The sequence below is a fragment of the Battus philenor genome, unplaced genomic scaffold, assembly GCF_028537555.1.
Source record: "Battus philenor isolate CCGP_79_NKW_IND1 unplaced genomic scaffold, ilBatPhil1.0.hap1 SCAF_4, whole genome shotgun sequence".
NCBI lineage: Eukaryota > Metazoa > Arthropoda > Insecta > Lepidoptera > Papilionidae > Battus > Battus philenor.
In genome coordinates this window covers 11,218,046-11,243,620 of record NW_027181704.1, presented here as the reverse complement: position 1 = coordinate 11,243,620, position 25,575 = coordinate 11,218,046, and the positions used below count along the sequence as shown (strand labels likewise).

At 28.7% G+C, this 25,575-nt stretch overlaps 4 protein-coding genes across 7 annotated transcripts; 3 read left to right on the top strand and 1 right to left on the bottom strand.

The window, feature by feature from the left end:
• Positions 1–499: 499 nt before the first annotated feature.
• On the top strand, positions 500–4,026 carry LOC137928878 (transcription factor IIIA-like). Its single transcript, XM_068771882.1, has 7 exons — positions 500–852; positions 920–1,032; positions 1,243–1,413; positions 2,302–2,453; positions 2,612–2,735; positions 3,400–3,499; positions 3,580–4,026. Exons 1-7 carry the CDS (start codon positions 745–747, stop codon positions 3,760–3,762), a joined length of 951 nt encoding a protein of 316 aa, XP_068627983.1. The 5' UTR covers positions 500–744; the 3' UTR covers positions 3,763–4,026.
• Positions 4,027–4,470: 444 nt separating this feature from the next.
• On the top strand, positions 4,471–8,586 carry nSMase (neutral sphingomyelinase). Its single transcript, XM_068771680.1, has 6 exons — positions 4,471–4,596; positions 4,675–4,848; positions 4,913–5,096; positions 5,238–5,392; positions 6,141–6,333; positions 7,202–8,586. The coding sequence occupies exons 1-6, from the start codon at positions 4,559–4,561 to the stop codon at positions 7,652–7,654; spliced, it is 1,197 nt and encodes a 398-aa protein (XP_068627781.1). The 5' UTR covers positions 4,471–4,558; the 3' UTR covers positions 7,655–8,586.
• A 1,753-nt stretch (positions 8,587–10,339) lies between these two features.
• Positions 10,340–13,998, bottom strand: LOC137928735 (transmembrane protein 184C). The gene is made up of 6 exons (XM_068771688.1): positions 13,471–13,998; positions 13,067–13,306; positions 12,265–12,546; positions 12,049–12,151; positions 11,361–11,535; positions 10,340–10,891 (listed from the first exon to the last, which is right to left on the bottom strand). The coding sequence occupies exons 1-6, from the start codon at positions 13,731–13,733 to the stop codon at positions 10,623–10,625; spliced, it is 1,332 nt and encodes a 443-aa protein (XP_068627789.1). The 5' UTR covers positions 13,734–13,998; the 3' UTR covers positions 10,340–10,622.
• Positions 13,999–15,834: 1,836 nt separating this feature from the next.
• On the top strand, positions 15,835–24,598 carry LOC137928769 (zinc finger protein ztf-16). Of its 4 annotated transcripts, none has more exons than XM_068771734.1 (7): positions 15,835–15,912; positions 16,445–16,570; positions 17,539–18,050; positions 18,127–18,437; positions 18,560–18,687; positions 19,618–19,800; positions 21,222–24,598. In XM_068771734.1, exons 2-7 carry the CDS (start codon positions 16,496–16,498, stop codon positions 21,459–21,461), a joined length of 1,449 nt encoding a protein of 482 aa, XP_068627835.1. In that variant the 5' UTR covers positions 15,835–15,912; positions 16,445–16,495; the 3' UTR covers positions 21,462–24,598. The 4 variants fall into 4 exon arrangements, with proteins under 4 accessions (XP_068627835.1, XP_068627836.1, XP_068627834.1 ...); XM_068771735.1 differs by having other exon boundaries at positions 15,898–15,916; XM_068771733.1 differs by lacking the exon at positions 15,835–15,912 and adding an exon at positions 15,919–16,029.
• The last annotated feature ends 977 nt before the right edge of the window (positions 24,599–25,575 follow it).

Genomic DNA, 25,575 nt, shown 5'->3' with positions numbered 1-25,575 from the left:
AGAGAGCGAAAACTATGTTCTATACAGAAAAATAAGTATGAAGTACTAGGGTTTTATATTAATATATTTTGATATTTCTCCAATAAATAAACATTTTTTAAAAATTTTGATGGATTACTAACGTAGTCTCGAAACTATGTTAAATTATTTTAGAATGAGGTAGAATTATATTAACTACCACGAACAAGAAAAACCATTTATTGTATTTATTGGATAATATTCCAAGGGTATAGTTAAATTAATTGAACAAAAATAAGAAGTAACCTAATACTCTTTATAAAAGTAAATAAAACTATCTATTATAATCTTACTTCATATAATAATAAAAAATTGGGTTTAAATGTTTTTTTAGTGCGTTAAACAAAGACAACTGTTATTCAGTTAAATTCACTGACATTTTTGACACCTGTCAGTGTTCAGTCACAACAATACAACTTTTGACTATTTATTCATGCGTCAGTTTAGATTTGCTTCGCGACATATTTAAATTATTGGCACATGTATTTCTTAGGTCTTTCTATCAATTAGTTATAAATTAGACAGCAGTTCATAATATAATGCGTTTGTTTAATTTATTTAATTACTCGATATCTGATATATTTATATTAGCAAAGTTGATATTTGCTAATGAGTTTTCAACATTTGCTACATGTGTTCTAGTTTTAAACAATGATGCGATTTTTCTTTCGTACACTTAATAAACTTATAAACGAATTCTAATATTGTGCAACTAATGTATTCAACATGTCCAAAAAGAAAGAAAAGATTTATTTATGCACTCAAGCAGGATGTGACAACAAATACAATAGACCATATAGATTAGAACAACATTTACTAAGCCATTTTAATATTGTAAGTTAATTATTCAGTGGTTTTCTGTCACCAACGTCAATATAATAATTTACAAGAAATTTTACAGAAACCTTTTCCATGCCCTTGGGAAAATTGTTCTAAAGCTTACTCAAATAAAAGTCATATGAATCGACACATAGCTAGTGCACATAAACAAGTTAAAACCAATATTATATACAGGTACTATTTTTACTTTCCTTCTATCGATTCTGTGCAAAATTTCGATTTCACCACTGGTTAACATAATTTTTCAACAACATTAAAAATTGCTTCTTTAAAAACTATTCACTTAAAGTTGTGTTACATTCATGGAGTGTATAAAAAATTAATTGTTTAGTTATTACTATGTTATGTCAATAGTTTATTAAATTTGTTGATCATTATTTACAGTTGTCCACAATGTTTAAAGACTTATTCAAATAGACAAAACCTAAAAAAGCACATAAGACAGAAACATGTGGTATCTCTTCCCTTTGTGTGTGATTTTTGTAATGCTCAGTGTAGAAAAAAACATCAATTGAGTGCTCACATGTATATACACAATGGAGTCAAAGCTTTCAAGTAAGTTTATTTATAAATTCATAAGAGAAATTTCATTCTTCTTTTTCTTTCAAAGTTTTCTGTTTCGGTTTGGACATTTCCCTTAGAGTTACAGTGCCAGTGAATCATTATATGTGTAAAAGATGGTTCAAGACCCATTGATAGAAGAATCTATAAAATGTAGACATTGTGTTTTTATACTATACTTATAAGTATATGTAAATTATGTATTCATTATATTTAAAAATATTATTTATTCATTAAATAATAGTTTTTGTATTATATATATTTATTAGTAGTCTTTATCATGTATATGTAATATATACTATTCTAAATGTTAATAATATTATTGGATTTGTATCACATATATATGTTGTTTCTGCACCACACTGGTTTGACATGTAAAGGAGAACTTAAGATATAAAGTCTGCCATTACAAAATCTGTAAAAAGAGTAAATAAATAGACATACTACTGTGTTATTGTTAATTGTTGATATTTAGAGCTTCACTAGGTGAGAGATGGCAGAGTGGATACCACTTAGTCTAATTTTCATTCTATGCTTGTGGTCTTCCTTACTAAGTGTTAACTTTATTATCATCATCATTGTTTTAGCTGTAGATTATCTAGATAGATTTCTAATAGGACCAGTAAGAAGTGACCAAGATCCAATGTTTTGTGACCTTAACCAGGTTATCTGACCACCTTGTTGGTAGATGTCTTATGTAGTGCTTGCCGGTCCGAAGCTGGCATCCCAGAACCTAGAGACCCATGTTTACATGTTTTGCACCTGAAGTCTTAACTTATACCAACACTACTTATTCTACCAGATTGGAGTAACATTTTGTAACCCACTGTTCTCTAGTTGATACAACAATAGCTAGTGCTAAAACACATAACAACTTTTCAGATGTGAAACCTGTTCAAAGGAGTTTGTAACACTTTATGAAAAAAAGAAACATATGAGGTGTCATAAGTCTTATAAATGTGAATGCTGTACCCTAATATTCAATCATTGGTCTAAATATCAGAAACACAAAAAGTCTGAACATTCTGCTCAAAGTATGTACAACACTAATATTTTATAAGCCTATTGAAAAAAAAAACTAAATTTTTGGAATATGTAATTAAGTAACAAAAAATTAACATTATACAGATATTTACAAACTGAAGCTTTATTGAAATAGTACTTTAAACAACAATCTTTTTTTGTTTTTCAGAATACATTTGTAATGAATGTGGTAAAGTATATAATCAGAGGAGTTACATTATAAGACATCTACAAAGTCACATGAATATACAAAACCCACGGAAATTTTTATGCCCTTATTCCAACTGCTTCAGGTTTTTTTTTACTGTTAATTTATTTAAGATTAGAATGTTTAGGAATCTGAAAACATAGTTTCATAATATCTTGAATTAATATTTTAAATCTATAATATATAGGTACATTAAAAATAGTGAAAATATACTAATCTAAATCAAGAAAGGAACTTAATAAAACCTTCTAATACACTCTTTTTACATATGATAGTTTTATATGTAACAACGTTTTAGTATATAAAAACTTGTAAAATGAATGTAGCTAAAGAAGCAAAATAGCTTTGTTACATGAGAAATTGCAGTGATTTATTATAATCGGCATAAAACTAAGTTTACATTAGTTCGTAACGCGCCACATACTGAGAAAAACTAATAAGAAACTCTGAAGCATTGATGATGAATAAAATTTTCACATCCCTTTGAACTAATTTGGCTTTTGATTTTATTTTGATAAAAATACAATACTATTTTTGTTTGTATTAATATTTATGGCAACTTATATATGGCTTTGTGTGCTAGTTTTTGTCCTGAATTATTTTCACATCCCCTTGACCTAATTTGGCTTTTGATTTTATTTTGATAAAAATACAATACTATTTTTGTTTGTATTAATATTTATGGCAACTTATATATGGCTTTGTGTGCTAGTTTTTGTCCTGAATTATTTTGTAATTATTTTTTTCAGACGTTACTCGAGAAATAGTAATCTAACACAACATATATTAATAAAACACAAGAAAATTAAACACTTGTGTACTGTGTGTCCTGGTGAATTTAGCACAAAGGTACTGTAGTGAAAAAAAAAACATGTTAAATTAACTTTGTCTTTTTTAGTTTTTTTTTTAAAATGTCAAAACAATTTTAGGCAAAATTAAATGAACACCTCAAATTGCATAGAGATGGGAAGAGAGAGAGGAGGAAAGTTAATACTACTGTGCGCAAACATAGAAAAGACAAGAATTCGCTTAAAGTAACAACTGCTCTTAAGCTTGCGGGAATTTTAGGTTTGGATGGAAAAACATTAAACACAGACGTAAATAATTCTTAATTATATGAATTGTTAAATCAATTATTCCGATGACATTAAATATTTATTTCAGAACTAAATTTTAATTGTGGTTTTTTTGTAAAATTGTACTAACTTTACCATATTTTAATGTTTGCTAAAAATTTAGACAGAAACGATAAACCTATTTTGACAAATTTTCATAAACGTGTAATAATTTATAAATTCTTTGTATTTCAAAGTTGCAATTTAAGGGCTCAAATTTTAATTTCACTTCATTGTAGTTAAGTAATTAAATTGTTATCATAATCCATGAGTATACTGTTATCCTTGAAGACATTTTCTAGTGAGTATATGTAATGTAACGCTGAGCTCGTAACTATTAATCATAACTCGTGCATTGAGAAACTTCTAATGACGTACATATATATAAAAAATTCTTTAAAAATGTTTATTTCTTAAACAAGATTACTAGTTTTGGGTATGTTCAGTAAACCAATAAAATTTTAAACCTTATAATATTTAATTATTTCTTTTACATAATCTTTCGGTACGTTTTCCTAGCAACACTCTAAACTGTCATTGTCAATGCATTGAAAGAAAGTTGTACTTACATGAGTGATTTTTATTTATTGTTATTATTAACTAATAAATATTAGTTAACATTCTTGAATAAATTGCTTCTGTTGCCGTAAACGTTACTAATTAATTTAAGAACTATTTATTTTAACAGCATCTTAAAGCTGATTAATTTAATTAGGTGTTAATAATCGCTGTGATAACAGAAACCAAAAATAGGAATTTGTTACAGAAATTAGAATATACAATCTGATAAAATATGGAATTTACTCTAAATATTTTTACATTAAATTGCTGGTAACTCAAATCAAATTTATAAATATTTTATGATTTACGACAAATTCACAATACATTGTAAGTCTATAATAATTTCAGGGGAATACCAGCCGTTTCTAAAAATCGTAAAGAAAGAATAAATGCTATATCAAAATACCTCGTAACTAGTTCACATACAATTGTATGTTTACAAGAGATTTGGAGTGAAAAAGATTATTTGTTTTTAAAGGACAGTCTCAAATCTATTCTACCATATTCACATTATTTCTACAGGTAATAAAGACTTACAAAAGGAAATTTGTAAAAGAATATTGATAATTACAAGTTAATTTTTCAGTGGTGTACTTGGGTCAGGTCTATGTGTGTTTTCCAAGTGGTTGATCCAGGATGTATTCTTTCATCAATGGCCTCTTAATGGTTATATTCATAAAATTCACCATGGTGATTGGTTTGGTGGGAAAGGTGTAGGTTTATGTAGAATAAGATATGAAGATAAGCTCATCAATGTCTACTGCACACATGTAAGTGATACCAAACAAATAACTAAAATAACATTGCTCATTAACATACTAACATTATGTGAGCCTCCTGTTGAGTTTATTCTTTTTATGAATAAGTCTTTTCTTATATATAAGTTTTTGATTTATAATTATTGCTTACAGCTTCATGCGGAATATCATGAAGATGACATGTACTTAGCACATAGAGTACTTCAAGCTTACTCAACTGCAGAATTTGTTAATCTTACTACTTCTCCTGCAGATGTATCTATTCTGGCAGGCGACCTTAACACAGCACCTGGAGATTTATCATTCAAGTACATATACACATATATTGTTTTTTTAATTTAGTTATTATATTCTCATACATGCATGTAGTCAAGGCTCTGATGGCAAATTTAAAAAAAAATTGATAAAGGGTATAAAATTCATCTTATTTTTGTTCAAATAAATATTAACTGAGTGTTAATTTACGAAAGTAAAGTAACGGGCTTAACACATCAATTCATGAGTAAAATATACACACATTTTAGGACAGTCATTTTTAAAATTTATCTGTAATTTCTTGCTACTTATAAAACATTTTGCCTTAATATGATTAATTAAAAATTTCTAGATAACTAAAAAATATTTAATGAATTTACTGTACTTTATAACAAATAATTCAATCAAGCTGTTGTTACAACAATATAAATGCAAATTCAAAGTGACAATATACATGTAAAAGCTTTAATTGTCTGAAAGTATAGCCTATTTGTCAGCAAAAGGTTTGAGTTTTTGCATCTATAGTCAAACAACTTGTATATTTAGACCTGGAGACTATTATTGTGTTTCTGTTTTATCGGTGAATATCCTATGTCTTAGTATCCAGGAAAAAATAAATTGGGCTTGCATCCAGCATTTTCTGACAACCTTAGGTCTAACCATCTGCATTAATGCTTATCCAAAAAGTAACTTAGGCAAATACACAAATTGGTCCATCTCTGATAATTTTTATAGTTGAATATAAAATGTCTTTTTTGTTGTATGTAAACAAATATATTGATTGAACTTTAATCTATTCAGACTTATTACTCAACTACCATCATTGATGGATCCATACGTAATGAAGTGTGAAGGAAGTAACCCATCAATTGGTAAACCATCGGGCACCTGTGACAATGCCAACAATAGTTACTCTGATACTAAATTGGCCAAATCTGCACCAGAAGGGAAAAGAATTGACCACATATTATTCAAGCTTAGTTCTTTATGGGAGGTAAGTTCTTGTTACCCATTTTTTTTAACTCCGCTAAAACTTAAAACCAATATAACATATGGTTGTATAAAATTTGAATTAAAATTAAACTGACACTTTTCCTGATTTACTTATGTTAAAATGTTTTCTGCATATATTTATCCTATTTAATGGAATGAACACCATGCTTTATATTTAAAAGTAATTAATAGTGTGTTCAGTAAATTTGCTAGAAATTTGTTTCCTTTTAGATATCAGACTGACCAAGAAATTTATTGGTTAATCGTAAGATGCCAATTGTTAACTAAACATGATTATATCAACACTAGCTATTATCTAACAAGAAAAGAATGCTATAAAATTGCCCGATGGTAACTTCTTTATTACTAGAGATGCAAATGCTAGTATATATTTTAAAAAACAATAATATAATCATTCCCCGCCACATGTTTCAGATTTCAACTTTCATTATTATAATTGAGAGCAAAATTCAAATATTAAACACATGAAAATGAATGCATCCTCTGTAAGATAGAACAACTCAAAGGCAAACTTAAAAAGTAAATTTGTCATTAAATTTTTCTTTGTCGAAATTTTTTCTCAAACACTCATTACTTTTTCGAGTAGTGTTTATTGATTATTATCATGGCAAAACAAGGTTTAACACTGGGCATACAAAATGTTTAGATATTCTTTGTATGGAGTGTTACTTACTTTTAAAATGATGTATTTATTTAACAAAATTTCTTGTTTACAATATCGAAAATACTTTTTCCCCATAAGTCATAATTCTGTGATGTGCTATATTTGTTAGAAGTTTTTTGAATTGAAATATTTCTTAGTATAAAATTAACTGTCCATTTGATGGCAGCATATGTTTTTATTCTAGGCTGATGTAATAAATTTTGGCAATCCCTTAGAAGAGAGAGTTCCAGGTGAGGATTTTTCTTACTCTGACCACAATGCTGTATCATTAGAAATACGCTTGAGAGTTAATAATGGAAAAAAAAGTCATAGGCAACAAAGCGCAGAAGATCGTTTCGACGACACTATTGCTCAAGCAATTAAAGTATGTCAAGATGCAACCATTACTATAACAAAGTCTAAACATCTATTCCTCACTTGTGGAGGACTATTATTTATGTTTTTGATTGGTACTGTAGGTTTCTGGCCACATTATATACTGGCTGACATTGTAAAAATTGTTATAACAGGTTTTTGCTTCTATTATTTTATGATGGGAACTATTTGGAATAAAATTGAAATGAACAGCTTAAAAGCGGGTTTAAGTGCTCTTGAGAATTTCAGTAAAACAAGAAGTGAATTAAAAAGTTTCGATTGAGTAATCTAGCTATAGACTCCAACTTAAAATATTAAAAATGTAATTTAACTTTTACATTTCATGGAAATTATTAAACATAAATAATTAGCTAAATAGTTTCTTCTTGACTTATCAATGACGTCATTAATTTGACATGTTTATAATATACATTCCACAAATATGTACTTACTTAAAAAAAAGAATTACACATAATAGTCTTGTGTGTGATATTCCAAAAATAATTTATTATATGTAACACAGTAACATATTTTATGTGTCATAATTGACTGAATTTAGTACGTAAACTGTTCCAGATTCCGGAACTTTAGCTTAATAGTTTCATAATCTTCAGTGTCTCATAAATATAAGGTGGACCAGAAAGTAATGTCGCTTTCTTAAGTCAAAATCACCCGACCACATTTTTTACAAGTTTTTATTTCTTATCGACAATATATTCACTTTCGTTATCAACAACCTTTTGCCATCTAGTTTACAACGTCTTGCAAGTATGTAATGAGCTACCTAATGGCAATCAAATATAGACATGCACAGAAACGACATTACTCTCTAGTCCCTCCAAAATTTAATATTAATTAAACTAAAAATAAATAACAAAACATAACTTTCCATTACCTAATATATGTAATTTTATATTATATGCCTTGTATATGTATACTAAAATAATTGTCATGAATTATCATTGTATAGTGTTTGTTAGCTTAAAAATATACATATCAAATATATTTGTAATAAGATGAAAGATAGAAGTATGATGATTAGTAAATCACATATCACCTTCCTAATTACAAGCTTTAAGTTTAATATCTTTAAAAGATATATTGCTTTGTAGTTTTAGTTCTTAAGAACGTAACCGGTTTGCTTCATCTCTCGAGAGAAATTTTATACAAGAGAATAACATGATTGTAATATCGCCAGTATTTTATTAAATAAATGTTTACCAGTAAGTGCCTAAAGGCTAGTGTAATTGTAAATTAATGATTTATTTTACGTACACAAATTAAATATTAAATTGAAAAAAAAACTTAAAATTACATTTCATCTAGTTTCATTTTTTCTCTTTAAAAATAATTGAATATTGTATGACAATACGAATTTTATTTATTAATAAGTTATCATATGAGTTTTGGTTGCATGTTTACTTATATGTAGCAGTGGGATAACCGCTAGTGCCTTAATGTTCTGAAAGGAAGACTACGAATCGGCAAGCGCAGCGCATAATATCACCACGACGACCTTGTTAGCAGAAGATGCTGAATGCAGTGTGCCGTCAACCAGTCCTATTGTAAATCTAAGTTGGAAACCTAAGTCCAGCTGTAGACGTCCTATGGCTGAAAAGATTATTTTATAATAAATTCACTGAGAAATTATAAAGACGGCTGCAATAAGTTAGTGATAGATAATTTAAAAGAAAAAAATATTTTCAGTGTACTTGTTTACAAGCAAGTGTAGTTATATATATTGTATAGTATGATGATCCATATCACTCGCCGGTATTTTCTCAATAGAGGTAAAGTATCGGATCGGCTTTAATAAAATGCAATCTATTTGTATAATAGACTGCAGGTACGTTTTTTTTTTAATAACGGCCACTACATTATGTCAGTCTGCCGTCAATATTTACAGCGGCGGCGCTCTTATATATACTTTTCTTCGGCTCTCACGACGACGCTCTATCCTAAAGGCGATATAGGGGTTTCGAAAATTTACATTTTAATATACGACATCTGATTAGCATCATTCATAATTGGTCAACTATAGGAAACACACATTCAGAGATTATATATAACATTTAATAATTTATAGGAAGAGGAATTTCATTATAAGCTATATGGGCCGCGTTAGTCGAGTAAGGTCGTAAAACACAAGACATAATGGGATTAAAATAGTTACATTACTTCGCTTTATGTATCGGAACATAATTGTCCTAGTCCACATGTGACATATACATCCTAAAGGTACCTATCTAAATGGTCTCGTAAAAGAAAATTTAATATGCAATGTGGTAATCGTCTAAGACATAGGTTGATATGACATTACTCTAACTCACGCTTTTTCCGCAAGTTACGTTATCAACAGTTTACGTTTAACCATCCATCTAAACATACCTTAGAGGTGACTGGCTTCTCAGTAAAATAAAAAATATAATGAAAACCAGACCTAAATGAACCTACTGAATCCTCCAAAATGGTTGCTGTTCATTACTTAAAGAAAAGATAAAGTCAGATTTTGAATCAATTGTGATAATTTCGACAGAAACTACATGATTTGCAGATTTTAGGAAAAGAAATGAAAAATAAGTCAATTACAATAACGTAAATTTATTTAAATCTCTGTTTAAATAATATAATTTTAACACCACAATGCGCAATATCACAACTTACATGTAACAAAATTATGAAAAATCAACTTATATAAATCTATGTAAATTGCAAAAAAAAAATCATGTTACATAAATATAACCCAGAAATTTGTGTTCTGAAGAATTACATAAGACATTTGATAATAAGCAAGTTACATGAGATATAATTACATTTCTTATAAACTATTTAGATCTGATGACTAGCTAATCTACAAAAATGATTTTTGTAACAACATTGATTTTTGTAAACTGTTTAACAGAGCAATCTTGCAAAAATAATATAAACAGAACCTGTTTCTTTTACATAAACTGTTTAAACCATTGTTATGACCATAAAAGTTAAATTATTAAGAGTAAATACATGAGAATAAAAAGTTTTCTAGATTTTAATACCATAAAATAATATTAATTATGGTTTATTATTCAAATACTTTGATTAAGTACAAATAATAACAAGAAATGTTTTCATAAGGAATGCTGAAATTCAATCTACTTAAACATATAATTATTGATATCACTTTCGTTAAAATTATGCAAGACATGTACTATACAATAGCGAAAATATTTTATATAGTAACTATTTATATAAATTTGTGATTCCTATCTACTTTAGACTTTTGGATCTTGTCTTCGGCTTGTATCATTGGATATATCAATTAGTGGATCAGTTTCAGAGTTCAATGAACCCGTCGTAACAGTATTCTCGATAGAACCATAAGTTGTAGATCGAATGTCGACATTCGGTGGTTCTGTTTCCAAGGTTAAATTAGGAGCCGAGCTTGATGGCACTGGTTCGGTCACCAATCTAGAGCTTTCGTCGTAGCCTCTCGTCATATGATACATTGATTTTCCTCTTAGACGTCTACTGAATGAACTTCCTGTTAACAAAAGAGATATTAATGAATCATATAGCCACAAATGAGTTGAAGACTTTTAAACTGGAATTACATTGAGTAAAACCAGTGAATATTCCCACAAAAACTTTTTTTATGTATGTAGTCTATATTTTCTTAACTTACAGCACAATAAGACTTAAACCAACATAATAATTTAAATTGACAATAGAAAATATTTTCATATTTGTTTAGTACTAAACTACTTTTGTATGTATTTTGTTTAAGGAAGATGCATTATGCCAAGTCAGTTGTATGTATTGTTTCTATAGGAAATCTCATCAAACAAGCTATTTCCAGCAGTGAAAATCTTAAGCTAAAATAATATAATACAGAGATGTATTATATTTAAATCAAATGAATATCTCCAGAGATTCGGGCATATTCTCAACCTAATATATGGGATTATGTTTAATGGTAGGTCACTGTAACTAATAAAATAAACTGTACATACCCACTACACCGAGATGTTCTGTTATGTCACGTTTCACATCAGAAACATCCCACATTGCCAAAAAAGATCCAAGGCAGGAGCGATCAGGATCAAATGGGGAAACATAAGGTTTGTATGAAAAGCTGTAGTGATGTGCTATTGCAGCAAGAAACATTTCTATACAAATGAGGAAATCCTAAAAGAAATTAAATAATTAGTAAAGTTTTTTTAATTTTAATTTTGTATTGTACATTACCAAGGCATAAAAAGTAAGGAAATAGGCAAAAATTAAGTCCAAATAGTGGTCACATATCATTATGAACAGTTTAAATAAAACTATTATATTACTATTAGTTTGGGTCACTACTATGTGATCTTCATTGACAGTAAAAGTCTGTGAATATTGAAAATATTATAACCTCAATAATACTTTATCAAATGAAAAAGAATATAGTTACAGTATAAAATTTTACAGCATCATATACTATTTTAATAGATGGCATTAAAATTTCCAAAAATTAATTATATTAGTTATAAAAAGTTAAAAAATGTGTTAAAGTTTCAAGTAATCTATTTATTCATTCTTTCTGGTCAAATTATTTCAAGTAATAACAAATAAAAGAATCAATAAATTTATTTATGATATTTTTACAAACATTGATAAGTTATATTATTTATAACATAAGTTTTTCAGAAAAAATTATCTTACCTGTAATTTAGAAGAAATGACTTTGATCTTATCTTTGTCAGATATATCAAATATTGTTGATATCACTCCGCAGTATACCAAAATATTGATTATAACACCTTGGCTGTAAACATATTTCTTATCAAAGTAACTTTGAAATTTGAATAAATATGAATATTTAAGACTTTGTATTTATTTTTATAAAAATGGTGAAAAGTAAATACCAAATTTACTTACAAAAATGAAAAGAAAACAACAGCTTTAATGCAAAGAAATTTTCCTATAGGCTTCATCGGTTTTAGTTCTTCTTTGTTTGCCCTATAGAAAAGCACAAGGCAATACATAGCTACAAACTGTGATAAATTGTTGATGGCAATTATATAGGGGAAAGCTACATTTGAACTAAAATCACTCTCTCCATATACACCACACAGTTCACAGATCATAGATATTATTGTAGTCAGTGGCCTCACCAATGTGTACTGCAGGATTCCATGCTTGCAATTATGCACAAACTCACTGGAACAAAAACTCATTATTAGAAAAACATTATCAGGGAATATTATTCTTTCAAAGTAAAGTCAAAGTCAAAAATACTTAATATATTTTAAGTTTATATAATGCACCACCTGCAAAGAGCAATTAACAAGAAATTTGGTGGGCCTTGCAGTTTTTTTGATAATTGTATTAAAAAAAATTGTTTTGCATAAAACAGTATAATTATAACAGTATAATTAATTTCCACATATCTTTATTGTTAACAATATATATAAAATAGAGTAATATGCCTTTGGGCAGAGATTGTGCTTAACAAATTTATTGAATTTACTAAACAAAATTTACCATGTCATTAGGTAATTTATTATATAATACAAATAAGTGAAACACTAAGGAACCTAACAGCAAGTACCACAAGTTTATTTTTATTCATTTATTTAACAGAGATCACTAATTCTTTTAAATTTTTGTGCACATGCACTTTAATAATAAATTCTCTAATTAAATGTCATAATGTTGAATTTGAATTATAGCAACTTACCTCCCCATTTCCCATGGTGCTAAACAGCATAATGGAAAAATATGATATACTTGTGGTTTAGTTTCAAGCACAGCCTCCAATTCCTGACCTTCATTAAGATAATTAAGTAAATAAATCATGAAATTATATATCACATAAGCTTCATAGCATTCTCTCAAAGAGTCCATATATATGGATTGCTCTGGAAACTCTAATCCAATCCAGGCATTTAAAGCATATATTGGTACCATCCACAGTATTCTGTAAACAATAAATTTAACCAACTTTTCTTCTTTGTTTTATATAAAATTTTACATTAGAAAATAAACAATATGCTACCAAAGAAAATAATTTACACACAAGTCATTAAAATGTAGAAAATATGTATATAATTTTAATTATTAATAATAATACATTCTTAATACCTGATTATATGCTTTTGCAATGATGGTTTAGTATAATGTACAATATGTTGTGTAATTTGCCATATAGAAATAGGCAATGCCATTAAAACAAATCCACCAGCTACTAAAGAACCTTGATCGGATTTTGTAAACCCATTGTTTATGGAATGAAGTACCAGTAATGGTACAAGAATTATAACTAATATAAAATATAAGGCAATTAAGAAAGGCCTAATCCAAAGTCTCCACTGGCTAAAAAATGTCATGATTGAAGGAGAACACATTTTTATTGCTTGTTCAACGGTCTAGGCTCTTGTGTTTTTAAATTTAAATACTTCGTTTCACAATGCTCGTACATAACAACAAATTACAATTCCAAGACTAGCATATACTACATCCCTGAATAGTCTGATGTTCAAATCAGCGGAATAAGATTTGCTTCCACTGCAAAAAGCTATAACAAAAATATACACTAGTTATTTATCTCTTAGCAATTTATTTTGCACAATTATACTTCCGTGACAAATAGTCAAAACTGACAGTGTGCAATGCTAGACAATCAATTATGCCAACAACTAAAGTCAAGATAAAACGAAAGCTATGATCAAGTTTTAATCATTGGGTCAAAATTATTAAGGCTAAGATTATGAAACATGATAAAAATCTACATTATAAATATTTTTAACTTATTTGGTACTTATAATATTATATTTGTAATCGTAAATAGTTTAAAGGTATCTATTTATTAAAGTTAATTTATTTTAAAATAATTTAAGTTATAGAAAAATATATATTAGATGCCCGTCTAGTTTGAATGAAAGAAGAACTGGAATAAAACAACGCCGTGTATCATTGCAATTCAATAAAGGTTTTAAGATAAAGCAATAATGAAAAATGTTTAACAAATTTTTAATTAAAAATTATGTGTTTCTACCACTATTTAAAAATAAAATATTTAGTTAAATAAACTATTTAATAAGTATTTTAGTTTTTCATAATTGGACGAAAACATTTTTAATGGTCCGCATTTATGAAACATATTTTTACTATTCCATCTCCACCTCTCCTTCATACATACATTTTTGAACACGAAAATGTTTTTTTTTAATTCTTTAAAAGTATATTATCTAGAAATTCATACATCGATCACTTTTAACTACATTTCGAAAGGAATTAGTGAGAAGTGCTACCACCAATAATAATTCGGCATTTTAGAGAATTTTCAAGAGAAGTAAAATCATCATCATCATTACAATGTTGGTCGATAGACGCCCACTGCAGCTTGTATTTAAGCTTCTCCCAAATATCGCTACAATGACCGCAATTTTGATTATATCGTCGGTCCGCTTAGTGGGGGTCTACCCAACGCCTACCTATTCGAAGTAAATGTGAGGAATTTTCTATTTTTAAATTCACTCTACATATTCTGTGAATACATACGATTTGTGTTATTATTTATAATAATTTTTTCATACACATTTAATAGTTGTGAAATTTTTTTTTTTTTGAAAATGTCTTGGAATGTTGATAAACTTGCCTACTTTAGATATGTACTTTAATCTGTCTTCACATTTATGTCTCGATTACGTAGGGAAATCCAAAGTATAGTTCTTTCTATAGCGCGGTAAGCGATAATAAACTTGCCAATAAGGCTTAGAGAGACCAAGTTTCTGTGCTGCAAGTTATCATTGGTAATAAATATTGGTCGTTGACATCTTAAAGCACTGAAGAATAATGGACTTGTATAATACTTAATTATTCTGTAGTTTAACTACTACAGTATTACCTACTCTTGATACTATAGCTAATAAATAACTAAAAATATCAAAAAATGTTTCAATCCATTTTGTGTTTCTTAATTGGGAACATATTTTATGAAACACCTGTACGTATTACTTCATACTTTTCCATAGATAGGATAGATATAATGATCGGCTTAACTACTTACTACTATTCCGTTCAATAAAAGTTTGAAATAAAACTCCCATCATAGCAATTTTTATCGACTTAGTAGGTATCAGATAAACTATTAACTCGAAAACTTTTAATTTTTCACACCAATACTTATCAAAAAGTGTTGTATAACATGAACCTTGTCCTTATTTAATTTTGAAAATATATGCACATATAATAAATATTTTTTACTGATGGTTTTAGATTTCAAAATAATTAATATGCATAATTTTAAAAAACTCAGAAGGTACAACAGAAAGTAATATGTATTGTAGAAGGTATAATGTACAAGAAAGTTTTTATTTTCACGGTTAAACCGCGCCATATATTATACAAGTAAAAGTCGGATGTTTCAGTTTTAATTTTCTAAAAACCATTGTTTGTTTAATTCATTAAAGTTTTTATTCCCGTTTTGATGTTGCCATACATAGAAATTTAGACAAGAGTAAAAAAAGACAAATCACTCACGGTTTTATTTATCCGAACTGAACACATCGCAGTCGAGCAAAAGTAGGTAGTGCTACAGAATGGGCATGATTAAATGTTTGTGATTTCTTTTCATATATAAAAAAATAAAGCAGAATAAGTGTGATAACGTAATTAAGTGTTTAGTTAATATGAGCTAAGGTAGGGACCCACTTATTCGTGCGTTTACAGTTATTCGTGTAACACGTATTTTGTGCATAGAGTTCAAGCATTGAATTAGGCCACATAGCGAACTCTCCCTAAATTACCGCTGTTCAGCCTGTCGACGTATCAAGTAAGCGAGTTGTGTGGGACATTTATTCTTTTACCGCTTATCTTTTCTTTTCACATTTGTTGTAATATCTACAGGATAAGCATAGGATACAATAGATATAACATTTATAAATAGTCTATCGTAAGTCGATAATTCGTGTATTCCTAAATGGGTCACTCGCCATTATTTACAGTTTACATTATATTACAAATTATTTCGAGTTGTTAGAAATTCCTATATTGTAAGAAATTCTGATTTTGGAGAACATCAATTACGGTACGGGTTTATATTTATTGTTCATAGACGCGCGAGGTGGGAGAGTGATGATCAGAAAGGCCGCGACCTGGTAATGTGATGTCATCAAAAGGGGAAACGGAGGCCGATTCAGGCACGGTATCGCCGAATTTATCAGTCGTGAAAAATGAGCCGGTCAGTATTTATTGTAATTGATTATCGAATACTAATAATTATCCCTTTTTTATTAACTGTTCTATTGATGTTTAGTAACCTAAGTTAATATGTAATTTTTTAAAGAAAATAGAATATGCTGAAAGAAATTCTTAGTGTGTAGTGTTTTATTCAAGTTTAAAAAAATATTTAACAAATTTTATTTTGCTTTGATTATAGCAGTTTGGATTTAAAAAAAATCAAACGAAACATTATGTTTTCAATATTGATTTGTTTAATATATCTCTATATATTGAAGATAGATTTATAAATATTCAATAAAATGTTTTATTGTTGTAACTGATGGAGTTCTATACTAATGTGGAAATTTCAGTAGAAACTAGGCAGTTGTATGTAGTTTTATAGTATGTATACTTTATATGAAGCCTATTACATGTAAATAGTTACTGATAAAATCTAATTTATACTTTATTTCACATGAAATTTTTACAGTAAAATATTTTGAATTACTAGATTCTTTTAAATGTACTGTTATAAAAAAATAACTACACAAACTATCATATAAATATCAATGATGTTCAATTTTTTTTAAAATTTAGATGGAACTAAGAGAATGCAGTCTTATGGAATAACCATGCTTTACTGTAAAATTGTGATGTATCAAGATTTTTATTTTCCAATTACATGTAGTAAAAAGACTGCTATTTGTGAATTTGAAATTGTGATGAAGCAATACGTCTGATTATAAAAAAGACTTAACATATCTGGTGTTCTTGAATATGTAATTTATACTTTGTAATAAAGGGTATCTTACACTTTAAGCTACCAATGGAAAATTGCTTATTTTCAGCAATTCATAGTCACTGCTGTACTATTTATGATCAAATAAATGTTCAATTTATTTTAAAAAAGTTGATTATATGATTTTTAATATATATGTATTGTGTTCATAGTGAAAAAGTGGTTAACATGAAATATCTCGCTTTCAGGCCCCAGCAGCCAGTAAAGATACCCCTAAAAGGGGTAACAGCAATTTGTTAAAGTGTACTACATGTAACAGTTTTAGTACTCTCAGTAGTCGTGCTTTGACCACACATATGGCTCAGTGTTCACCAGATAACAACAATGTGGCCGCAGCACAAAATACAGACGCTCGGCCACACAGAAAACTATTTGAATGCGATGTGTGTAACATGAAATTTTCAAATGGGGCAAACATGCGCAGGCATAAAATGAGACACACTGGTGTTAAACCATATGAATGTCGTGTTTGCCAAAAAAGATTTTTTAGGAAAGACCATTTAGCTGAGCACTTTACAACTCACACCAAAAGCTTGCCATATCATTGCCCAATATGTAACAGAGGTTTTCAACGACAAATTGCTATGCGTGCACATTTTCAAAACGAACATGTTGGTCAACATGACCTTGTAAAGACTTGCCCACTCTGTAGCTACCGTGCTCCTACTATGAAGAGTCTGAGAGTTCATTTTTTTAACAGGTAATATGTTTTTACAGGTATTTATTACAGAAATCTAGTATAGAGCTTTTTAATAAAAATAAAAATTATTTTACAGGCATGGTATTGACTTAGATAATCCAGGTCCCGGAAACAATTCTGTGTCGCTTCTTGCTGCTGGTATAGCAAATGCTGCTTATGCAGATGGTACTATTGATCAAAGTACTATAAATGCCCTGGGATCACTTGGTTCAGGACTATCAGTGTCCGTTGCTGCTGCATATTCTGACAGTGGTGACAGTAATGGGGAGCGTTCTGTAGATAATGCAACACCACCCATGCATTACTTAACACCACATGTTGAAATATCAATGCCTGATAATAATGAAACATATTCACCTGGCCAGTCCAATCATTTAGGAAACACAGGTAATTAAAATTGTTAATCAATTTATAAAAATATTTTTTTTATTAAAGTTTAGGTTAATAATGTATTAAAGAAAAAATATTATTATGATTATGTTTCACATACAAAAATTTTATTTCATCAGAATCCCGAATTAATGGAGAGGGCCCTAGTTCACCACAATCTGGAGATAGCGCTGTGGCCAGCAGTTCTTTGTCGGCAGGTCTTCCTACCAACATTACACCATCAATAACTCTCATACCTATTAAACAGGTAAACCTTACACAAGTTTTCCTTTGTTAGGTAGGAATATTCATAAGTTATTGTTTATTGTTATTAATAACTATCTTAATAGAATGATTAGGAAGAAGTAAATTAAAGAAAATTCTACCTTTATTAATGATAATTGTTATCAATTAATATTTAAAAAAATTTCAATGAAACTTGTGCAATTTCTTCATAATTATTTAATTAGTTTTTATGTTATAAAATTACTGGATGAGCATGACATTTGCACAATTGTGAGAAAATTTTTTAGAGGCCAATATGATTTTGAAATCTGCAAATTTATAAATTTTGACCATTTAAAGCAATGATTCTCAATGTGGTTGACATCGTTCATAAGGGTTTGAAATTGATTTCAACATTGCCTTAAAGAATATTTATTTGGGGGAAGAAAACAAAGTGTTTACATTGAGCCCTTATTTTTGACACAAAAAATTATTAGAAAGTTTTGCAGTACTCATACAAGTTAACCTATCAACTTGCTATAAGAATGACCAATATTTTAGAAGAAAGTTTTATTATTGTACTTTTAAAAACTACTTGGCTTATAAATTGGTGAATATTTAAAGAAAGGATTTTTAAAGTAGTTTGGCTATAGGATGGCGTGAATATGTCTTGCCTAAAATAGTCCGGATATTTTGCCAGAAGTAAGTTGATTAGGTAATACATGCATCTAATACATTTTTCTTTAGCCAAAATAAACGTAAATTACAATGGCCTGGTGTTAAAAAAAAACTATAATTGTCTTCAAATTATTACTATATTTAAGTTAGCGTAATTGAATCATGTTGTAGATTTTTTTAAATTAATTTTCTGCAGTTAGCCACTACTTATCTCCCAGCCAATGCTGGCTTGACGTCGATTAATAGGACATCATATATGTGCGTTTAATCTATTATGCACAAATCAATATTTCAGGAGCCTAATACACTAGAGGAAGGTGTTGCTGGGGAATTGCGAGACGGCGAAGCAAACGGAGGAGATAAGCGCGGGGTATCATCAAGTTTATCTTCTTTGATCAAAGTGTCACCACTTAAAAGTTTGTTGCGAGAAGATTTACGTAGACGTATTTCAGCGCGTGGTCGATCACGGGGATCAAATGTAAGTATTTTTTTTAATTTTATCTTCATAATGAAAACTGGGTCTTTTTTTAAATGTTCATTGTATTTAACAATACATTGTACACTCAACTCACCTATCTCCATAAATTAATTCTCTGTTGTTCCAATTCAGTAAAATTTTAGTATGTAGCGGCCCAAGCCAAAACTTACCTGGCAGCCCGATAGATTTCCTACCAAGATGTGTTAGGCTTATCTGCAAATGCCAGTAGGGCAGCAGTGCTATTCAGGTCATAACAAATCCCTGCTGTACAAAGTTAAGTAAACACAATAAAACAAAAAATAAGAACCAATTGATTTATTTTAGACAATAAAGGGATTCTGCAAAAACTGCACTGTGAGAAAGTGAAACAATTTAGATTATTAATATTGTTATGCGGACCGAAGTATTATATGAAAATTGTTTATGATTATACAGATTACCATTTTAACTATAATCTTATTTTTTGTAATATATAACAGTGATGATCCTGTTAATTAAAAAAAATAGCATAAATATAAACAAATACATATATATGCATCTCAAACATTAAGGAAGTTAAATTCATCAGAAAAATCTTGTGTACAAAATATACATAAACCAAAGTAATTGTTAATAAGAAAAAATACTTAATTTTATTGTTCATCATAAAAGACTGACAATTTCAAAATAAAATGGTCTTTCTGAAAGTAGTTTTTGTGTTTCTATATAGCATTATTATCCAATGTTTAGTAATAAATAAAATATCCTCTTTTTATTCTGTTTTTATCTCGTCAATTGAAATGTAGTATCAACCTTTTATAATCTTCATCATTTTGGACAACAAGAAAAAGTCACAGGCATTGTTAGTGTTTTTTTAACAGGGCTGTTATGGTGCAAAACCCAATTTTTATTATTGTGAATGAGGGTGTTTTAGTGGAATGGTAATTTTGGTGGTCATATTTGTTTCCTCACTACCCTGTAGCAATGAAAAAAACGTGAACTCATGATGCACTTCACCCCTGCCATTTGATTGACAAAATTTCACCAAAATTTGATACAAGTACTTTAAAAGTTTTTTGGAACATGCAAAAAAGAACATGCAAAAACCATATACTATCAAATTTTTGACAACAAAAATTATGGAACACGTAACAAACGAAAAATAAAAATTCAGGAACTTATTTTCAATCACGACAATACGTTTTTAGTATTCTTATTAAATCTATTTTAATTAAAAAATATCAGATTGTAGAATTTGTTATTTCATATTAGAATTATATAAAATTGTAAAATCTGTATTCATGGCATTAAATAGAGTTTTTCATAGGTCATGGTTCATAGGTTTAGTTTGCATTCATTACAAATTTAATTATTATCTAAGTTAATCCAAAACTGCTGAAATATATATGAATAAGGTGTAGTTTTGTACTATAACATTGCAGACATCCCGAGCGTCGCCATCAGAAGGCGGTGTCATAACTTCGACTCACGGCGATGCAGCGATGATACCTTCGTCGCTTGTATGTACATTTTGCTCCATAACATTCCCCGACTCGACGCTATACTTCTTACATAAAGGATGTCACTGTGACTCAAATCCATGGAAATGCAACATCTGCGGGGAACAGTGCTGCAATGTCTACGAATTCAACTCCCACCTGCTGAGCAAGAGCCATCAATGACTGTTTGCAGGGGGGCCGTTCGACTATAATTGACTTTATGTTTAATAATGCACTTTTCGCATCATTTTTGTGCATAGTCCGTAAGCACTTCGAAAGTACTTCACCTTGCATGTTTTGATGTTTGTTTCCTGATTTATTCGATTCTTGTATACCTCTACTTCATCCATAGGAATATTTTTGTAAAGTTTTCAAAAATTATTGGGCACCTTGAGGTGAAAGTGCTTCGAAAATGTCTTACGCTGAACGTCCCCCCGAAGCTGTTATTTTAAAAAGTGCAAATTACTTTGAAAGTTATTTAGTGGTTATGATAGTTAATGATCGGTTATTTGTATGGAGATATTTTAGTATAAAACTAAAAGGTTATGATGAGATAGTGTGAACTCTAGGTACAATATGGAATTCACTTAGCTAGAATATAAAAATGAAGTAAATTCACAAGGTACATTCCATTGTACATTCCATTGTAATATGATACATTCCATAAAATGAGATTTTTAACCAACACCCATAGCCTTTGGTGGGGGAATTAAGTGATACTTTGAATTTTTTCTTATAAAGAGTTTTATTTTATTTATTATTTTATCATTGTACTTAATAGTACGCGAAGTTTATTTGAAAAGAAAATTATTACGAGGTATTTTGGTGCGATAGTCAATTTTACAAATGTTTTTAAAACTTAAATTGAAGAGTGTACAAATTAATATATATTTACATTTCAATGTTAAAACAAGATTAGTAAAAAGGCTAAGCCTATATTCCCAATAATGTTTATTTTGTGATTTTTATGACAGACAGGAATTATAAATTCTACATTCCATTTTATGTTATCTTAAATGCATGTGATGCGAGTCCACGACTAATACTTAATGTACAAGTTTTAAAAAATGTTTTGTTGTTATTTATTTATAAATCTAAATTATACTGATCTAGAAGTAAACATCATGTACTTAAACGACATCAACCTTATATTAATTGTTAAGATAAAAAAATACGAAATCTGTTATGAAAAAAGTGCATTTGCTCAATCATTTCAACTAGGCTCAACAGTTAATAAGAATGTTAGGTGTTCTGTTCGCACAAAGATATAGCTTTGAATTAAATCCTTTGAGGTCAATTAAATCTCAAGAATTAACGCGTGCTTATGTTTGGTGCCTGCGCATATATTTTGTCTTTATATCAGAAATAAATTGGCAATGACTCAATCAGTTATTATGCTTATGAGTTTTGAGAGAGTTTGAAGCTCTTTGCAAAAATCATGGAGTTTAATGTTTTAGAGTATCATTGACCTGGTGTGCTCAATCAGTTGTTGGAATATATTGGTTATTATTTCTAAATTATTCTTATTTATATATGGTACTATAATCAATTTTTATATTTAAAGTAACTGCTATAACTAGACGCTGATGCAATAAGAATTTAATTTTACTTTTGTCTTGTTCTACTCCGCTATCCGCATATCATTGGTCCTATAAACTATTGAAATTAAAAATCTTACTCGAGATTTACATTCCTGTAGCTAATAAGTACTTAATATCGGTTGTGGTCTTGCCTATTAAGTTTACGAAATTGACTTAGGTGGAACTGAAATTATGTTTACCAACGAAGTTATGTATTTTGTTTTGTTATTTCCACTTTGCTATTAGTGTAGAAGCCGGTGTGCGGTAGTCCGTCCTTGACTTGTCGGACCTAGTGAGTTACCTGAAACAAGCAACACATATTTATTTATAGAGATTCTTATATAATGCTGTTTCATTGTTGGTTATTGTATTTAGACTTGAATATTTACTTTATATTTGGTCCCTACCGTTGCACCGCAACTTAGCTAAGTGTAGATTTGTTTAAGAGCTATTAATATTATTAATTGGTAACCCCATTGGGCGCCTTTACTTAATCCGTCCATATCTAACGATAGATATTGCCTTTAATATTTAATAGAGTTAATATATTTATAGATAATAGACTTTAATTAAGGAAAAATCGTAATTATAAAATATTTACAAAATTGCAGTTGTACGAAAAATTTAATCAAGTTATCTATTCTGTGGTAATAACATCATCAATAAATAAATCAAGTAAGGGACGTTTATCAGTTGAATTCAAGTTATATTAGTATAATAGTACTTGTTTTCCATACTTGATTTATTTATTTTGTGGAAACCACTTGTTGATTGTTGCGGTTATGTGTAAAATTTTATTTTTCGTGTGGTAGGGAGAAACTGTGGACATAAACCATATTGAATGGTTTTTAGACAAAAAAAATCGTAAATTGAGTAATGAATATACACAAGTATTTTTAAAATCCCCTTTTAAAGATTTTTAGGCATCATTCAATATAATAACAAGTTTTTATGTATAAAGATGACAAAATCTAAAAGAGTAGTTGCTACAATAAATTTTAAATTGTTAAAATTTGATGATATTGTCTGAATTAAATATTTAATTTTATCCATGATTATTAATCGATAATTATTTGTTACAAACAGAAATGCTTTAGTATAGCAATCCTCACCTTAATACCAAAACACAGCTTACCAACATTATAATTTTGTTTTAAGTTGTTATGTGTGTATGTTATAAGATAGATAAATCCCTTAAAAGCAATTATTTGTAAATGTAGAGAGATGGAAAACATTTGTTTATATTTTTCTGTTACATTTATTCTGTTATGATTATAAGAGAGATAACATATTTACTAATAAAAAATGATAACTGTTTATAAATAAAACAGTTCGGAATAACGAGTGATAGTTAACTATATCAAGATTAGCAGATTGTGCCTTAGATCAGTAATAACTTAAAAAGTATATATATATATATATATGAATAATATAAACGATTTTTTCGAGATTTGTTTGTGCAGATAAAATATTTAGATGCGTGAATTTGTAAGTGTTTGACATACAGAGTTATATTTACAAAGAAAATAACTATAAAAGAAATATAATGTTATTTATTTATTATCTAGAAACGTTTGCAATATAATATAGCTGTTTTGCTTGTTTTTATGATAAAGTTTATTTGTGGTTAAAACAGTTGGTTGACATTGTCAATATAAAATGTGCGATAAAGGAATGGTACTTATTACCAAGTATGTAGTTCTATTTATTTACTTATAAATAATTTGGTAAAGGGTCTACTGAAATATTAATAAACTATGCGATAAAACATCTACCATTGCTTTTTATTTAAACAACTTTATTCACAGTACTGGCTGCAGTTTCTCAATTTTTTAATTTATTGATTTATGGCCCAAATGTCTGTATTTATATTTAACATATACAAATCCTATTTACAATAAATCATATTAATCCTATTTAAAGTTCTAGTAAGAAAAAACTGCTACAGGAAAGAAATTTACGTTTCATTAAAAATTAGTGAAATACTTCATTATAATATTTCTCCTTGCTATATGATTATAATATGAGAAGTGCTGCTGAAAGCCATTAGAGTAGCAAAAATGATTATTGTGAAATGGATGTGGGGATCTACCCTTTTGAGGGCTTTTTCTCAGTGGTATTTTTATTATAATTATCCACTTTGTCTAATTTACAGTGAGCGGCCATGAGAAGATTGCTAAAAGAGCCCAATTTGATAAAAACGCCCTCATTAACAATATTCTCAATACAGTAATAGAGCAATTTTCTTTCAAGCTTTATTATCATTTAAAAGTCTACACTATAGACTTTTACTATAAGTTTTTGATGAATAAACTTCTTAAATTGATTGGTCATCTCAAATGCAGTATCCGCTTAACCATTTGAAACTGTATTCAAAGGGCTTTTTGTTTCATTTTTGCGAATAAATGAAAGTTACATAGTGCACAATTTAGACTATAGGGAGGATGACAACAATTTCATTCCCGATATAGTCAAACACGCGGTTGTTCAAATGGCCCACATTAACTTATTGTCCTAATTAAGGACTGTTGCTTAGATATTGTTCTTGAATTTTTTACAAGAAAAATGTTAGTATACCTCTGCTATTACTATTTTCTTGTCTTTGACTGCAATTGACGTACATTAGCCTACCCTACTCAAGAAAGACGCGATAATCTTTTTTCGCTACGATTCTTCCGTTCTTAATTTTAATAGGTAATTCTTCTTAAGGAAACATC

Coding starts and splice junctions, on each gene's coding strand:
- nSMase (XM_068771680.1), top strand. CDS start 4,559: ATGGAATTTACTCTAAATATTTTTACATTAAATTGCTG. Junction 4,597..4,674: donor ATTTTTACATTAAATTGCTG/GTAACTCAAATC, acceptor TAATAATTTCAG/GGGAATACCAGCCGTTTCTA. Junction 5,097..5,237: donor TCAATGTCTACTGCACACAT/GTAAGTGATACC, acceptor TATTGCTTACAG/CTTCATGCGGAATATCATGA.
- LOC137928878 (XM_068771882.1), top strand. CDS start 745: ATGTCCAAAAAGAAAGAAAAGATTTATTTATGCACTCAAGCAGGATGT. Junction 853..919: donor TACTAAGCCATTTTAATATT/GTAAGTTAATTA, acceptor GAAATTTTACAG/AAACCTTTTCCATGCCCTTG. Junction 1,414..2,301: donor AATGGAGTCAAAGCTTTCAA/GTAAGTTTATTT, acceptor ACAACTTTTCAG/ATGTGAAACCTGTTCAAAGG.
- LOC137928769 (XM_068771734.1), top strand. CDS start 16,496: ATGTCATCAAAAGGGGAAACGGAGGCCGATTCAGGCACGGTATCGCCG. Junction 18,051..18,126: donor AGAGTTCATTTTTTTAACAG/GTAATATGTTTT, acceptor ATTATTTTACAG/GCATGGTATTGACTTAGATA. Junction 18,688..19,617: donor CTCTCATACCTATTAAACAG/GTAAACCTTACA, acceptor TCAATATTTCAG/GAGCCTAATACACTAGAGGA.
- LOC137928735 (XM_068771688.1), bottom strand. CDS start 13,733: ATGTGTTCTCCTTCAATCATGACATTTTTTAGCCAGTGGAGACTTTGG. Junction 12,547..13,066: donor GCACCATGGGAAATGGGGAG/GTAAGTTGCTAT, acceptor TTTTTGTTCCAG/TGAGTTTGTGCATAATTGCA. Junction 12,152..12,264: donor GTTGTTTTCTTTTCATTTTT/GTAAGTAAATTT, acceptor ATATGTTTACAG/CCAAGGTGTTATAATCAATA.